Source organism: Phyllobates terribilis, unplaced genomic scaffold, assembly GCF_046119375.1.
Source record: "Phyllobates terribilis strain yellow unplaced genomic scaffold, ASM4611937v1 Scaffold_2__4_contigs__length_985480577, whole genome shotgun sequence".
Taxonomy (NCBI): domain Eukaryota; kingdom Metazoa; phylum Chordata; class Amphibia; order Anura; family Dendrobatidae; genus Phyllobates; species Phyllobates terribilis.
Genome location: NW_027362762.1, coordinates 338466292 through 338485962, shown reverse-complemented (window position 1 = coordinate 338485962; position 19671 = coordinate 338466292). Strand labels below are relative to the sequence as shown.

The 19671-nt window shown below is 45.0% G+C and overlaps 1 protein-coding gene across 3 annotated transcripts in view; it reads right to left on the bottom strand.

Moving 5' to 3' along the window:
• Nucleotides 1–19671, bottom strand: part of VWA3B (von Willebrand factor A domain containing 3B) — a 267553-nt gene that overhangs the window by 143935 nt on the left and 103947 nt on the right. For all 3 annotated transcript variants that reach the window (XM_073664562.1, XM_073664564.1, XM_073664563.1), the window contains exons 18-19: nucleotides 10658–10715; nucleotides 10383–10539 (exon numbers count right to left, since the gene is read on the bottom strand). In XM_073664562.1, coding sequence (XP_073520663.1) covers nucleotides 10383–10539; nucleotides 10658–10715 — 215 coding nt within the window. The remainder of the gene's footprint in view (nucleotides 1–10382; nucleotides 10540–10657; nucleotides 10716–19671) is intronic.

Here is a 19671-nt window from a genome sequence, read left to right as displayed (position 1 = left end):
GCATGAGGTGAGCCGAGTTCATTGGACATGACCTCGGCTCATCTGGATGCCGTCACAGCGAGACAGTGAGGAGCGCAAACATGCCTGCGCTTCTCAGTGTCTGCGGGATGACAGACTGGATGGCAGCGTTCTGCTGCGGTCCAGCCAGTCATCTCGATGTAGCAGAGCTGAAGCTGTCGTGGGAACCATGGAAAGGTAAGGATGAGGTTGGTTTATTATTTTTCTTTTATTGCAGGAGATCGTTGGCTTCAGCTGGAATGGGTGTGATGGTAAGTATGGTTTAATTTAGAACAATAAAGAATTGTGTCTTTATTTCAATTAAAGGACTTTATTCTGGGTGTTGTGTTTTTTTTAAATACTTTACTAGAAATTCATGGCGGTCATGTCTAATACTGGCGTGACCCCATGAATTTTGGGCTTGGGGCCAGCTGATAATACCAAGCTGGCCCTAACCCCTTTATTACCCAGTGAGCCACCGCACCAGGGCCCTGGATGAGTTGGGTACAGCGCCAGAAGATGGCGCTTCTATGAACGCACCATTTTCCGGGGTGGCTGCGGACTGCAATTTGTAGCGGGGGGGGGCCCAGAAAGCTTGGGCCTCCCTGCGCTGCAGATTCCAGCCCCCAGCTGCCTAGTTGTACCTGGCTGGACACAAAAATAGGGCGAAGCCCCACGTACTTTTTTTTTAATTATTTCATGAAATTCATGAAATAATTAAGAAAAAAAGGCCTTCCCTATATTGTTGTGTCCGGCCAGGTACAAATAGGCAGCTGGTGGTTGGGGGCAGCCCGTTCCTGCCTGCTGTACCTGGCTGGACACAAATATAGTGCGAAGCCCCACTTCAATTTTTTTTAATTATTTCATGAAATTCATGAAATAATTAAGAAAAAAAGGCCTTCCCTATATTGTTGTGTCCGGCCAGGTACAAATAGGCAGCTGGTGGTTGGGGGCAGCCCGTTCCTGCCTGCTGTACCTGGCTGGACACAAATATAGTGCGAAGCCCCACTTCAATTTTTTTTAATTATTTCATGAAATTCATGAAATAATTAAGAAAAAAAGGGCTTCCCTATATTGTTGTGTCCGGCCAGGTACAAATAGGCAGCTGGTGGTTGGGGGCAGCCCGTTCCTGCCTGCTGTACCTGGCTGGACACAAATATAGTGCGAAGCCCCACTTCAATTTTTTTAAATTATTTCAGGAAATTCATGAAATAATTTAAAAAAAATTGACGTGGGGCTTCGCACTATATTTGTGTCCAGCCAGGTACAGCAGGCAGGAACGGGCTGCCCCCAACCACCAGCTGCCTATTTGTACCTGGCCGGACACAACAATATAGGGAAGCCCTTTTTTTCTTAATTATTTCATGAAATAATTTAAAGAAAATTGACGTGGGGCTTCGCCCTGTTTTTGTGTCCAGCCAGGTACAACTAGGCAGCTGGGGGCTGGAATCCGCAGCGCAGGGAGGCCCAAGCTTTCTGGGCCACCCCCGCTGCAAATTGCAGTCCGCAGCCACCCCGGAAAATGGCGCGTTCATAGAAGCGCCATCTTCTGGCGCTGTACCCAACTCATCCAGGGCCCTGATGCGGTGGCTCACTGGGTAATAAAGGGGTTAGGGCCAGCTTGGCATTATCAGCTGGCCCTAAGCCCGAAATTCATGGGGTCACGCCAATATTAGACATGACCACCATGAATTTCTAGTAAAGTATTTAAAAAAAACACAACACCCAGAAAAAAGTCCTTTAATTGAAATAAACACACAATTCTTTATTGTTCTAAATTAAACCATACTTACCATCACGCCCATTCCAGCTGAAGCCAACGATCTCCTGAAATAAAAGAAAAATAATAAAGCAACCTCATCCTTACCTTTCCATGGTTCCCATGACAGCTTCAGCTGTGCTACATCGAGATGACAGGCTGGACCGCAGCAGAACGCTGCCATCCAGCCTGTCATCCCACAGACACTGAGAAGCGCAGGCTTGCTTGCGCTCCACAGTGTCTCTCTGTGAGGGCATCCAGATGAGCCGAGTTAATGTCCAATGAACTCGGCTCACCTCATGCACGTCACTGACAGCGTGGGAAAATTCTCCTGCACTCAGCGCTTCAGCGTGGGAGAATTCTCACACTGAAGCGCTGAGTGCAGGAGAATTCTCCCACGCTGTCAGTGACGTGCAGGAGGTGAGCTGAGTTCATTGGACATGAGCTCACCTTATGCACGTCACTGACAGCGTGGGAAAATTCTCCTGCACTCAGCGCTTCAGCGTGGGAGAATTCTCACGCTGAAGCGCTGAGTGCAGGAGAATTCTCCCACGCTGTCAGTGACGTGCAGGAGGTGAGCTGAGTTCATTGGACATGAGCTCACCTTATGCACGTCACTGACAGCGTGGGAGAATTCTCCTGCACTCACCGCTTCAGCGTGAGAATTTTCCCACGCTGTCAGTGACGTGCATGAGGTGAGCCGAGTTCATTGGACATGAACTCGGCTCATCTGGATGTCGTCACAGAGAGACGCTGAGCAGCGCAAGCAAGCCTGCGCTTCTCAGTGTCTGCGGGATGAGAGGCTGGATGGCAGCGTTCTGCTGCGGTCCAGCCTGTCATCTCGATGTAGCAGAGCTGAAGCTGTCGTGGGAACCATGGAAAGATAAGGATGAGGTTGCTTTATTATTTTTCTTTTATTGCAGGAGATCGTTGGCTTCAGCTGGAATGGGCGTGACGGTAAGTATGGTTTAATTTAGAACAATAAAGGATTGTGTCTTTATTTCAATTAAAGGACTTTATTCTGGGTGTTTGTGTTTTTTTTAACTTTGACTATGGGGTTAGTAATGGGGGTGTCTTATAGACGCCTCTCCATTACTAACCTGGGCTTGATGTCAGCTGGCATTATAAGCTGACATCAACCCCAACCCTATTACCCCCTGCCACCGCACCAGGGCAGCGTGGAAGAGCGAGGCTAAGTGCCAAAATTGGCGCATCCTATGAATGCGCCATTTCTGGGGCGGCTGACGGCTGGTGTTTCTAGCCTGGGAGGGGGCCAATATTCATGGCTCCCTTCCTGGGCTATTAATATCAGCCCCCAGCTGTCTGCCTAGCCTTTGCTAGCTATTAAATTAGGGGGGACCCCACGTCATTTTTTTGGGGGGGTCCCCCATTTTAATAGCTAGTAAAGGCTATGTATTCAGCTGGGGGCTGATATTAGTAGCCTGGGAAGCTCCGTGGGTATTACCCCCTTCCCAGGCTTCAAACATCTGCCCCAGCCGTCTGCTTAACCTCCGCTAGAGCCTAAAATTAAGGGGAACCCCACGCCAATTTTTTTAATAATAAATCCTTTATTTTAATACTAAATGACAAGTACAGTAACCAACACTATCACTGTACTTCATATATATGTGACTGACATGTTTCTATCTATCTAATCTATGTTTGAAGCTCTATTCTGTCTGTTATAAATTGTCGGGTACCGCTGCTGAATTGCCGGCCGGCTTTTTTAAAGAGACGGTGCATGAAAACACTATTATTTTTTTTGATAAATCCTTTACGCTAAATGACAAGTACAGTAAGCAACACTGTCACTGTACTTCGTATATATGTGGCTGACATGTTTCTATCTATCTAATCTATGTGTGAAGCTCTATTCTGTCTGTTATAAATTGTCGGGTACCGCTGCTGAATTGCCGGCCGGCTTTTTTAAAGAGACGGTGCATGAAAACACTATTATTTTTTTTGATAAATCCTTTACGCTAAATGACAAGTACAGTAAGCAGCACTTTCACTGTACTTCGTATATATGTGGCTGACATGTTTATATCTATCTAATCTATGTGTGAAGCTCTATTCTTTCGGTTCTAAATTGTCGGGTACAGGTGTATGCCGCTGCTGAATTGCCGGCTTTTCATGTTTCACTGTTGGCACTGTTCCCATCGATTTGGGCAATCACTGTAATGCCACAACCACCATGGCTGTGGCATTACAGTGAGTGGCAGACAATCCCTGCATGATTGGTGCTCTAAATAGCGCCAGACATGCAGGACACGCTTTTGGTGCACGAACAGTTATCGAACATAACCTCGAACAGCCGAATTTTTTGCAAATCGTTCGGGTTCGTCGAACAACTCGAACACCGCCCAAAACAGCTTGAATTTGAGATTGGCGAACAGTTCTAGTCGAACACCGCTCATCTCTAGTCTTAACTGTCTGCAATATAGATGAATTTACCATAGATTTACACCTATACCTTATTATTTCAGATAATGTTTGAAAACATTGGCAGGAATTTTCACGGATATCACACATACCCATTCTAACCTATGGTGATCTTCACATGTCCGTATTTTCACACGGACCATGTGTCCATGTGAAGCAGCACGGCAGCATGGATGACAAGGGCCAATACAAGTCTATGGGTCCGTCAAAAACATGTACAGGACACAGATGACATCCATGTGCCATCCGTGTGCTGCACGTGTTTAACAATGTAACGTATTGGAGAAGCTTTGCATTTCATTCTTTCTTTAGCCACACCAGAAAACCCGAATGGCACACTGATGGCACACTGATGGAAAACACTGATGACACCGGTACCAGTTTTTCACATACATGTTTTATACGGTTGTGTGAAGGGAGCCTAAGGCCACGTTCACACGTTCAGTATTTGGTCAGTATTTCACGTCTGTATTTGTAAACCAATATCAGGAGTGGGTAATAAATACAGAAGTAGTGACTATGCTTTTCCTCTGATTGTTCCACTCCTGGTTTTGGCTTCCAAATACTGATGCAAAATACTGAGCAATTACTGAACGTGGCCTAACACTAAGACTGTCACGGAGGCAGTTCTTTTGTTGAGCTAACAATAACAAACAAATGTCCTAACAATAAAATGAATTAAAAATGATGCACAGCATTAATAAATGTGTCTAAAAAGTAAAAATAACATAAAATGCGCCAAAAAACAGATACAAAACAAATTATAAATTCCCTCCTTAGAGTACTTTATATACTGTATGTGACCGGCGGTAACCTTACTGAATTCACCGCTGATGACAGCCGCTGGGTATCGCATTTCTCACACTGTCACGCAGTGGACAGTCGTCGGCTGATGACTACTACTGTTATTAGCATCGCCTGCTCTCGCTGATAGCTATCCAGAAGCGCCAGAGGCAAAGAAGAAGATGGATGTGGATTACTTTGTGGGATCATTTAATTAATAAATGGGTGAGTGAAGGCTAGTGTGGGGGAGTCTTTATTGAAGTAAAAAAAAATTATGTGTGTGTTTATTTATTTTTACAACTGGGTTATTAATGGGGGTGTCTGACTAACACCTCTGTATTACTAACTCCAAAAACAGTTACCCTGATTGCCGCTGAACCAGGGAAATCGAGAAGAACTGGCGCATCAAATATGATGTGCCACTTCTGGGGCGGCTGCAGGCTGATATTTGTAGGTTGGGAATGACCCAATAACGATGGGCATTCCCAACCTATTAATATAAGCCCACAGCTGTCTGCTTTCCCTTAGGTTGCTGTTAAAAATAGGGTGGACCGCACGCCGTTTTTTTCATTTATTTATTACTAATAAATAAATGAAAAATACTAATAAATAAATGAAAAAAACTACGTGGGGTCCCTCCTATTTATAATAACCAGCCAAGGGAAAGCAGACAGCTGTGAGCTGGTCTTCTTCTGGGAAGGGGCCGGGCCAATATCCATGGACCTTCCCAACCTAATAATATCAGCCCCCAGCTATCTGCTTTGTCTTTGCTGGTTATTAAAAATGGGGAGATGCTAAAAAAGTAATGTGGGGTCACCCCTTATTTAATAACCAGCTAAAGCAAATCAGACAGCAGGGGGCCGATATTAATAGGCTGGGAAGGACCATGGATATTTGCCCCTTCCCAGACTAATAACACCAGCCCTCAGCCACCCCAGAAATGGCGCATCCATTAGTTGGCGCTTAGCCTCGGCTCTTCCCGATTGCCCTGGTGCCGTTGCAATTGGGGTAATGGGATCGTGGGGTTGATGGTAGCTGTGTAATGTCCACTGACATCAAGCCCACGGGTTAGTTATGGAGAGATGTCTATCAGACACCCCCATTACTAACCCAGTAAGTAAAAAGAGAAAACACAGCGAAAAAAAATCTTTATTTGAAAAAAACTCCCCAACAATTTCCCTCTTTCCCCTATTTATTAAAAAAAAAATAATCCACAGGGTCCACCGTAATCCATAATATGGAGGTCCCACAACGATACCAGTCTTCTTCATCCAGTCTCTGGAGCTTCGTTCAGAGAATGCAGCTCCATAGACTGGAGAAGCAGCCACTGCCGGGTCTCACAATGAGCTTCGCGAAACCCAGCTGTCGAGAACTGAGGTGAAGTCAGTAAAGTTATCTCAGTTCACAGCGGCCGATTCTCATGAGGGCAGCATGAGTGCCGGACTAATGAGCGACCGCGAGTCCGGCACTCATTAGTCTGGCACTGTCGCTGCCCTCATGAGACCCGTGTGTGTACATAGCAGAGCTGTGTATGTGTATTCAGCAAGACTGAGTTTATGTGTATATAGCAGTAATGTGTGTGTGTGTGTATACATAATAGAGCTATGTGTATGCACTGTGGTGACATCATACTGTTTAATGGGGTCCGTGGGGGTCATCATACGTGTTTATTGTCCGCTCTGTGGTTCAATAAAGTATTGCCACACTGTTTTACCCTCACCCTGTGTTGTCTGAGTAGTGTTACACCCACGGAAGACCCTAGGTCTTCAAAGAACCATTGCCCTTAAACTGAATGACTTGGATCAAACGTTTAGGATATCCTCCCACAAGCTTCTCACAATAGTTGGTCAGAATTTGGGCCCATTCCTCCTGACAAAAATGGTGTAACTGATCCAGGTTTGTAGGTCGCCTTGCTCACACCTGCCTTTTCAGCTTTGTCCATAAATTTTCAATAGGATTGAGATCAGGGCTTTGTGATTGCCACTCCAAAACAAGGATTTTGTTATCCTTAAGCCACTTTGTTACCATTTTGGCAGTATGCTTCAGGTCATTGTCCATTTGGAAGACCCATTTCCGCCCAAGCTTTAACTTCCTGACTGATGTCTTGAGATGTTGCTAAAGTATTGCCACATAATCTTCTTTTCTCAAGATGCTATCTAATTTGTGAAGTGCACCAGTCCCTCCTGCAGCAAAACAACCCCACAACATGATGCTGCCACCCCCATGTTCCACAGTTGGGATGGTGTTCTTAGGCTTCCAAGATTCTCCCTTTTTCCTCCAAACGTAACGATGCCCAAAAAGTTCAATTTTAGTTTCATCAGATCACAGGACATGTCTCCAAAAATTAAGGTCTTAGTTCCTGTGTGCATTTGCAAACATTAATCTGGCTTTTTTTCTTTTGGAGTAATATCTTCTTCCTGGCAGAGTGGCCTTTCAGCCCATGTTGATACAGTACTCATTTTAGTGTGGATATTGACACAATCTTACAAGCTTCCGCCATCGTCTTCACAAGGTCTTTTGCTTTTGTCCTTGGGTTGATATGCACATGTCGGACCAAAGCATGTTCGTCTCTGGGACACAGAACCCATCTCCTTCCTGAGTGGTATGATGGCTGGACATTCCCATTTTGTTTGTACTTGTGTATAATTGTTTGTACAGATGAATGAGACACCTTCAGGTATCTTGAAATGGTACCCAAGGATAAGCCAGACTTGCTAAAGTCCACAATTCTCTTCCTGATATCTTGGCTGATTTCTTTAGGCTTTTCCATGATGCTACACAAAAAAGCAGTATGTTTCAGGTGTCCATTAAAATACATCCACATGTGTGCCTCTAATTAACTCAGATGTTGCTCAGAAGATTCCAAACACGACATCATCATTTGGGCAGTCCAAAATTGTTTAAAGGCATAGTAATCTTAGTGTATGTAAACTTTTGACTTTGCAGTAAGTAATAAAAATGCCTTAAAACATTCTCTCTCTCTCATTATTCTGGCATTTGGCAAATATTAAAAATTACAGTAATTCTAATTGACCTAAAACGGGAAAGGTTTATTCTGATTTCATGTCAGATATTGAGAAAAACATGCAGGTGTGTTTTTATATAGTGTATGTAAACTTCTCATTTCAACTGCATATATAATAACCACAACCTTACTACAAAATAACTCTATCTATGAGGGAAATTTGCAACCTGAAAACAAGGGTAGAGTATACCTTCAGCTTCTGAAGGTAAATTTATATGTAGCAGACTTGTTGCTGAAATGTCTGTGTCTCTCCCGCTCATTTGACTGGGACCTTCAGAAATCTATATGCTTGCTGCAGAAACAACCTCATCTAGATGTATAGAACTAATATTCAGTGGCAGGCATAAGTCGCGTAGATACAGTCATATGAAAAAGTTTGGGCACCCCTATTAATCTTAAGCTTAATGTTTTATAAAAATTGGTGTTTTTGCAACAGCTATTTCAGTTTGATATATGTAATAACTGTTGGACACAGTAATGTTTCTGCCTTGAAATGAGGTTTATTGTACTAACAGAAAATGTGCAATCTGCATTCAAACAAAATTTGACAGGTGCATAAGTATGGGCACCTCACCAGAAAAGTGACATTAATATTTAGTAGATCCTCCTTTTGCAAAAATAACAGCCTCTAGTCGCTTCCTGTAGCTTTTAATGAGTTCTTGGATCCTGTATGAAGGTATTTTTGACCATTCCTCTTTACAAACAATTCCAGTTCAGTTAAGTTTGATGGTCGCCGAGCATGGACAGCCCTCTTCAAATGATCCCACAGATGTTTAATGATATTCAGGTCTGGGGACTGGGATGGCCATTCCAGAACATTGTAATTGTTCCTCTGCATGAATGCCTGAGTAGATTTGGAGCGGTGTTTTGGATCATTGTCTTGCTGAAAGATCCATCCCCTGCGCAACTTCAACTTTGTCACTGATTCTTGAACATTATTGTCAAGAATCTGCTGATACTGAGTGGAATCCATGCGTCCCTCAACTTTAACAAGATTCCCGGTGCCGGCATTGGCCACACAGCCCCAAAGCATGATGGAACCTCCACCAAATTTTACTGTGGGTAGCAAGTGTTTTTCTTGGAATGCTGTGTTTTTTTGCCACCATGCATAACGCCTTTTTGTATGACCAAACAACTCAATCTTGGTTTCATCAGTCCACAGGACCTTCTTCCAAAAAGAAATTGGCTTCTCCAAATGTGCTTTTGCATACCTCAGCCGACTCTGTTTGTGGCGTGCTTGCAGAAACGGCTTCTTTCGCATCACTCTCCCATACAGCTTCTCCTTGTGCAAAGTGCGTTGTATAGTTGACCAATGCACAGTGACACCATCTGCAGCAAGTTGATGCTGCAGCTCTCTGGAGGTGGTCTGAGGATTGTCCTTGACTGATCTCACCATTCTTCTTCTCTGCCTTTCTGATGTTTTTCTTGGCCTGCCACTTCTGGCCTTAACAAGAACTGTCCCTGTGTTCTTCCATTTCCTTACTATGTTCCTCACAGTGGAAACTGACAGGTTAAATCGCTGAGACAGCTTTTTGTATCCTTCCCCTGAACAACTATGCTGAATAATCTTTGTTTTCAGATCATTTGACAGTTGTTTTGAGGAGCCCATGATGCCACTCTTCAGAGGAGATTCAAACAGGAGAACAACTTGCAAGTGGCCACTTTAAGTAGCTTTTCTCATGATTGCATACACCTGGCTATGAAGTTCAAACCTCAATGAGGTTAAAAAACCAAAAAAAGTGCTTTAGTAAGTCAGTAAAAAGTAGGTAGGAGTATTTAAAACAAGAAAATGATAAGGGTGCCCATACTTATGCACCTGTCAAATTTTGTTTGAATGCAGATTGCACATTTTCTGTTAGTACAATAAACCTCATTTCAAGGCAGAAACATTACTGTGTCCAACAGTTATTACATATATCAAACTGAAATAGCTGTTGCAAAAGCACCAATTTTTATAAAACATTAAGCTTAAGATTAATACGGGTGCCCAAACTTTTTCATATAACTGTAGAAGCATGTCGACCCCAATGCAAAATATCAACATGGCCCTATCCCTATTTATATATCACAGGCGGTTAATAATCTCGGTATTCTCATATGGACCAAAGTGACTCATTGAGGCCCCTTTTCCCCATAGACGTCAGGGCCTGGGTGTGACCGAAATCCCTGCATCCATTATGGTTACACCCATGGCAAACATATCTGAAGTTATCTCCCTCAACAATGCTCTATACCAGTTTGCAGTATTGGGTAAAAACATGCATTGATATGGATATAGCATGGATACTTTATTGTTTCCCCTCTTAGATCAATATTATATGGTGTTAGTATTGAATATATTTTATATTCTAAATTACATGAGACAATAGTTCTTACCTCATCAAACACTTTAGAAACAATGTGCTTCTGAAGAATTGGGACATATTTAGCAGAGTGTGGTACAGTTGTTGGCGCCAAGGCATCCATTATAGTAAGCCTCCTTGGAATTAGCCCATAGGTCTTCAGCCAGCGAGATGAAGAAATGTCCAGAGAACTGAAATATAATTTACTTCAATTTACTATACTATAATATTTTGCATATAAAATAATATAAAAAAAAAAAATAGAAAGAGATGTAAAAAAGAGTTTTATAAAGTGCACACCACGCTTACGTTTTAGGTAGTTTCTTCACTTTTTCTTGAACTTTGCTGCCCTCTATAAGGTTCAATTCTGCAATGAAAGTGCAAAGTTGTTTTTGTATATGAATTGTATCATATTTATACATAGACAATTAATCAAATATGTGAGATATAGCTACAAAATAATTTTATTACAAACCGTTCATTATGATAAACAAGTTACTTCATGAAACTGTAAAAATACTCGTAAAGAAGATGCAATACTCTAATGGAATATGGAAAATGCTATTTACCTGCAGATATATGGTTAAACTGCAGGTACAATGCTGCTCAGCAGCCTTACTGAAAGTGCAGCTGCCTGGAGAAAATTGACTTATTTCCTCCCAGGAGTTGCTGGCTTTCAGTCACGGGGACATGTACAGAGCGGTTACAGTCACCACTCACAGCACCGCTAACTATACTGTGCGTGGGCATCTGTAAGCAAGTCTCAATTTGATTGATAGTGCATCTGTGAAAAGTGAGCGGTGACTGTAGCCACTTCGTGAACGCCCCATGAATGAAAGTCAGCAGCTCTCGGAAGGAAATAAGTTAATTTCTCCAAGTAGCCGCACTTTCAGTAAGGTTGACTGACAGCACTGTATCACTTTTTAATTGCAGATTAACCCTACATTTTCAGGTGAATAGAATCTCCTAAAGACCAATATGGTGAGTATAAATATGCCTGCATGTGTCTCAGAACTGCAAACAGACTGATGTGAGCTTCTTAGTTCCATTCAAATTATTATGAATATTTAGGTTTTTATGAACTAAATAGATAGGATAAATATGAAAGTCAAATTTTCGGAGTCGTGATGAAGTGGTGAACATAACGCATTGTCTTACGTCACAAGGCGGTGACCTTAGCACCATCAAATTAAATATAGCTCAGATGGATGATGTTATGCATGCCATGTTTCATATCTATTTAAAGGTTAAATAGTGGTAGGAAACATGACAGTAATATCTCCCGCCTGGGACCTCCAGGGGAAAAGATATTGTATAATTTCGGAATCTCCTAATTTTCTAAGATTGAGACAAATCCCACGGTTTTCTAAAGACTAACCCTGTTGTGAGTCACCAGAGGGGAAGCATGTGGGTGTAACTTGTATTAATAAAAGCAAATGCCAAATTATAATCTTTGTCAGTCCTGGGAGATGCAGTTTACTGTAGTTCCGTCCATTGCCCCCCAAAAATAAGGAGCTCCCCTTCATAAGAAACAGAGCCAACCCTGCGACATCAGGTTTAGCACATTTCTTCTGTTTATCCTTTTTATTTTATGTAATTGTTTATAGGGTATTGTTTTGTCCATTTTGTAATATTTATCGTATATTTTTATAAACACTGCATACTTTTTTCGGATTAAATATATAAAATGTAATAACTTCATTCCTCTTCCTCTATAAACAGCACCCCTAAAGCCATAAGCTACTTGTTAGGTGTCCAATCGGCCTCCATAAATGATTGGTGGTGGCAGCTAGTTTTTCGTGGGTTATTGGGAGGCTTGGCGGTGATCGTACTGGAGTTTATATATATAAATTCCATGCATTAGAATTGGATGTGTATATACTATACGTTCCCTGTGATCTCCCTAATATCTGGCCTAGTAGTGAAAGCATCCGCGGCCTTGTCCATCGATCGTCAGCCAATTTCGTCATTAGCTTGACAATTATAGGTGGCGGAATGTTGGTTGGTGATCATGTGGCAACAGCGGGGAGATATCTGTGGGATCTCCGGGCTGTTCCATGACATGGTGAATATTCATTTTTGCCTCAACTATTTTGAGTAAAACTGAAGATTTTGTAATGAAAGTTATATTACTATCCTAGCTTTTATGTTATTAGTTAAAAAAATGTTCAATACAATTCAGTCTTGTCAACATTTTTGAATAAAATCTAACTTTTCAAAGGGGCTGTACTCATTTATGCTGAGTATTGTATATATTAATATACTTACCTTGTAATGTCTTCACATCCTGTTCCGTCCAGATGTGTCCCGATCCCAGAATTCCAAGCGGCGGAAGTTCGCCGACCGCCATATTGGGACACCCAAGTGATGGGTGTCTCAATATGGAAACCGCTGGCAGTACCAGCCTCTTGCGCGGTACCACCAGCGGAACACCGTCGCACCACACACACACTGTATACGCCGTAAGCACTACACACACACACAAACACACACTGTATACGCCGTATACACCACACACACACACACTGTATATGCCGTATGCACCACACACACACACTGTATACGCCGTATGCACCACACACACACACACTGTATATGCACGACACACACACACTGTATACCCCGTACGCACCACACACACACACTGTATACGCCGTATGCACCACACACACACTGTATACGCCGTACGCACCACACACACACACTGTATACGTCATACGCACCACACACACACACTGTATACGCCATACGCACCACACACACACACTGTATACGGCGTACGTCCCACACACACACGCACATTGTATACGACATATGCACCACACACACACAAACACTGTATACGCCGTACACACCACACACACACACACTGTATACGCCGCCGTACGCACCACATACACACACACTGTATACGCCGTACGCACCACACATACACATACTGTATATGCCGTACGCACCACACACACTGTATACGCCGTATGCACCACCACACCCAATATACGCTGTAAGCACCACACACACTGTGCACGCCATACGCACCATATACACACACACACTGTATACGCCGTACGCACCACACACACACACTGTATACGCCGCACGCACAACACACTGTATAAGTCGTACGCACCACACACATACTGTATACGCCGTACGCACCACAAAGACACAATGTATACGCCGTACGCACTACACACACACACTGTATACGCCGTACGCACCACATACACACACACTGTATACGCCGTACGCACCACCCACACACACTGTATACGCCGTACGCACCACACACACACACTGTATATGCCGTACGCACCACACACACACACTGTACACGCCGTACAAACCACACACACACTGTATATGCTGTACGCATCACACACACTCTGCATACGCCGTACGCACCACACACACTCTGCATACACCGTACGCACCACACACACACTGTATATGCCGTACGCACCACACATACACTGTATATGCCGTACACCCGACACACACACATTGCATACGCCGTATGCACTACACACACACTGTATACGCCGTACGCACCACACACACACTGTATATGCCGTACACCCGACACACACACATTGCATACGCCGTACGCACTACACACACACACACTGTATACGCCGTACGCACCACATACACACACACTGTATACGCCGTACGCACCACACACACACTGTATACGCCGTAAACACAACACACACACTGTATACACCCTACACACCACACACACTGTATACGCCGTATGCACCACACACACACTGTATATGCCGTACGCACCATACACATGCACACACTGTATACGCCGCTGTATGCACCACACACACACACACACTGTATACGCCGTACGCATCACACATACACACTCTATATGTGCGGTAAGCACCACACACACACTCTGTATATGCCATATGCACCACACACACACACACACACAATATACGCCGTACGCACCACCCACACACACTGTATATGCGGTGCGCACCACACACACACTGTATACGCCGTACGCACCACACACACACTGTATACGCCGTACGCACCACACACACACACACACTGTATACGCCGTACGCACGACACACACACTGTATACGCCATACGCAACACACACACACACTGTATACGCCGTACGCACGACACACACACAATGTATACGCTGTACACACTACACACACACACTGTATACGCCGTACGCACAACACACTGTATACGTAGTACGCAACACACACACACTGTATACGCCGTACGCATCACCACACACACTCCGTATATATGCCGTACGCACCATACACACACACACACTGTATATGCCGTACGCACAACACACACACTGTATACACACTACTCACCACACACACACTGTATTCACCGTACGCACCACACACATACACTGTATACGCACGACACACACACTGTCTATGCTGTACGCACCACACACACACACACACACTGTATACGGCGTACGCACCATACACACACACTGTATACGCCGTACGCACCACACACACACACACACTGTATATGCCGCCGTACGCACCACACATACACATACTGTATATGCCGTACGCACCACACATACACTCTGTATACGTGGTATGCACCACACATACACATACTGTATATGCCGTACGCACCACACACACACACTGTATACGCCGTACGCACCACACACACACACACACTGTATAAGCCGCCGTACGCACCACACATACACATACTGTATATGCCGTACGCACCATACACACACACACTGTATACGCCGTACGCACCACACACACACACACACTGTATAAGCCGCCGTACGCACCACACATACACATACTGTATATGCCGTACGCACCACACATACACTCTGTATACGTGGTACGCACCACACATACACGTACTGTATATGCCGTACGCACCACACACACACACTGTATATGCCGTATGCAACACACACACACTGTATACGCCATACGCACCACAGACACACACTGTATACGCCATACGCACCACACACACACTGTATACGCCGTACGCACTACACACACACACTGTATACGCCGTACGCACTACACACACACTGTATACGCCGTACGCACTACACACACACTGTATACGCCGTATGCACCACACACACACTGTATACGCCGTATGCACCACACACACACTGTATACGCCGTATGTACCACACACACTATATACCCCGTATGTACCACACACACTGTTTACGCTGTACGCACCGCACACACACTGTATATGCCGTATGTACCACACACACTGTTTAAGCTGTACGCACCGCACACACACTGTATACGCCGTAAGCACCACACACACACACACACACACTGTATACGCCGTACGCACCACACACACTGTATACACCGTACGCACCATACACACACACACTGTATATGCCGTACGCACCACACACACACTGTATATGCCGTACACACCACACACACACTGTATACGCCGTACGCACCACACACACACACTGTATACGCCGTACGCACGACACACACACTGTATACGCCATAAGCAACACACACACACACTGTATACGCCGTACGCACGACACACACACTGTGTACGCCGTACGCACCACACACACACAATGTATACGCTGTACGCACTACACACACACACTGTATACGCCGTACGCACAACACACTATATACGCAGTACGCAACACCACACACACTCCGTATATGCCGTACGCACCATACACACACACACACTGTATATGCCGTACGCACAACACACACACTATATACACACTACGCACCACACACACACTGTATTCACCGTACGCACCACACACATACACTGTATACGCACGACACACACACTGTCTATGCTGTACGCACCACACACACACACACTGTATACGCCGTACGCACCACATACACACACACACTGTATACGCCGTACGCACCACACACACACTGTATAAGCCGCCGTACGCACCACACATACACATACTGTATATGCCGTATGCACCACACATACACTCTGTATACGTGGTACGCACCACACATACACATACTGTATATGCCGTACGCACCAAACACACACTCTGTATACGTGGTACGCACCACACACGCACTCTGTATATGCCGTACGCACCACACACACACACTGTATATGCCGTATGCACCACCCCCACACTGTATATGCCGTACGCAACACACACACACTGTATACGCCATACGCACCACAGACACACACTGTATACGCCATACGCACCACACATACACTGTATACGCCGTACGCACTACACACACACACTGTATACGCCGTACACACTACACACACACTGTATACGCCGTACGCACCACACACACACACACTGTATATGCCGTACGCACCACACACACTGTATACGCCGTACGCATCATACACACATACACTGTATATGCCGTCCGCGCCACACACACACACTGTATACGCCGTACACACACACAGTGTATACACCGTACGCACCACACACACACTGTATACGCCGTATGCACCAAACACACACACTGTATAGGCCGTGCACACCACACACACACACTGTGTACGCCGTACGCACCACACACACTGTATACGCCATACGCACGAACATACACACACTGTATACGCCGTACGCACTACTCACATACACACTGCATACGCCGTACGCACCACACACACACTGTATACGCCGTACGAACCACCACATACATACACACACTGTACACGCCGCACGCACCACACACACACACTGTATACACTGTATATGCCGCACGCACCACACACACACACTGTATACGCCGTACGCACCACATACACACACACACTGTATATGCCGTACACACCACACTGTATACGCCGTACGCACCACACACACTGTATACGCCATACGTACCACACACACTGTATACGCCGTACGCACTACATACATACACACACTGTATATGCCTTACACACACACTGTATACGCCGTACGCACCACACACACACTGTATACGTCGTACGCACCAACACACACACACACTCTGTCTACGCCGTACGCACCACACACACACTGTATATGCCGTACACACCACACACACACTTTATACGCTGTATGCACCACCACACACTCTGTATACGCTGTACACACCATACACACACTGTATACGTCGTACGCATCACCACACACACACACACTGTATACGCCGTACGCACCACACACACTGTATACGCCGTACGCACCACACACACACTGTATATGCCGTACGCACCACACACACACACTCTGTATATGCCGTATGCATCACCACACACACACTGTATACGCCGTACACACCACACACACTGTATACGCCGTACACACCACACACACACACACTGTATACGCCGTATGCACCACACACACACTGTATACGCCGTACGCACCACACACACACACACACACACACTCTGTATACGCCGTACGTACGTTTTGTCCTTATGTGGATACAATGTAAATTAAAGCTCCTTTGTCATAAATTTTTCCATGTTAATAAAATGTTACCTTTACCTACTTTGCTTTAATTTTAACACAGGGGGAGGGGTGAGTGCACATAGGAAAGAGGACACACGGGGGGAGACAGCTCAAACGAGAGAACACCTGAGGGAAGAAGACAGCACAGGGGTGGAGAGAGAGAGCAAACAAGGGGGAGAGCACATGGGGTACACAGGTCAAAGAAGAGATCACATGAGAGGAGAAGACAGCAGATGGGGGAGAGAGAAAGTGCACAGGGGGGAGAGAGACAGAGCACAGGGGGGAGACAGCTCAAACAGGACAGCACATGAAGGGAGAACACAGCACAGGAAGGAGAGAGACAGCAGACAAGGGGGAGAGCATATGGGGTACACAGGTCAAAGAAGAGATCACATGAGAGGAGAAGACAGCAGATGGGGGAGAGAGAAAGAGCACAGGGGGGATTGGGATAGAGCACAGGGGAAAAAGAGACAGAGCACAGGGGGGAGACAGCTCAAACGGGACAGCACTTGAGGGGAGAACACAGCACACGAAGGAGAGAGACAGCAGACAAGGGGGAGAGCACATGGGGTACACAGGTCAAAGAAGAGATCACATGAGAGGAGAAGACAGCAGATGGGGGAGAGAGAAAGAGCACAGGGGGGATTGGGATAGAGCACAGGGGAAAAAGAGACAGAGCACAGGGGGGAGACAGCTCAAACGGGACAGCACTTGAGGGGAGAACACAGCACAGGAAGGAGAGAGACAGCAGACAAGGGGGATAGCACATGGGGTAGACAGGTCAAAGAAGAGAGCACAGACGGGAGAACTCGGCACATGGGGGAAAGAGAGAGTGGACAGGTGAGTGAGCACATGGGGGGAGAGATTCTCAACGCTGCAAAGCCTGCCCCCATCGTGACATTACCGCCCTCCCGATGTGATAGCATCGGGCCTCCATCTAGTATATTTGTAAATATCAATGTTCTGTTTTATCAGAGGTTTATCTTATTGTTGGTGGAACAATGTAACAAAAAAAAAGATTATACAAAGAGAAATCATTAACGCAACCTCTGTCCATGTGTTGAATTTGTTGTGTTTATCGATATAGATGTCATAGAAGGGGGGGTCCACCATTCTACACTCATCTATAAGCCAGAACAACAAAGCAGAACAAATTTGTGCAGGATCAAGCAGTCCGCATGTGATAATCATTCTTCCACCACAGGATAAATGTCTGATTGGTCAAGGCTTCCCCTGCCTAATTTAGCTTATCGCAGTGGTGGCTGCTCCCTGATGAGATAAGCCCTTTATAAAGGAAAGTTCAAAAGATGTCATTCTAATTCACACTGCAGAACTTGTCTTCATAAATCTGTTCCTCCTTTTCACGCACTATTCTAAGTTTAGCTGCATGTAATATATTATATATCATATATGTGCTACACATCTGTTCTCATTTGCCTAACTTATACTGCATTATATCCCCAACTTGCTCAGTACTACATAGTGTCAATCACCTGCGTTGTCCACCCCTCCTGTATAGCTGAAGTGTTAGCACTGTAAGCCCTGTGGCAAGACGACTCACTCGGCTGCAATAAGAAGTAGACACAGGAACGGTTTCGTCTGCAGGTTTATTATGTCAGCATAAAGCACTGCAGACTTCAGCAAAAATAAACTCAGCCTTGCTGGCATAAAGGTAAAACAAAAGACAAATAGTAACACAGTCCATACGTGTGCGGGTTCGCCCTGCACCAATTTACAGCACCTTCAATTACTCTCTGAGCTGAAGTTACGCAGCCTGGAGACTTGTTTCTCCAGACTCAGACTAACCAACACAGAAAAAAAACAAGACTGAGCA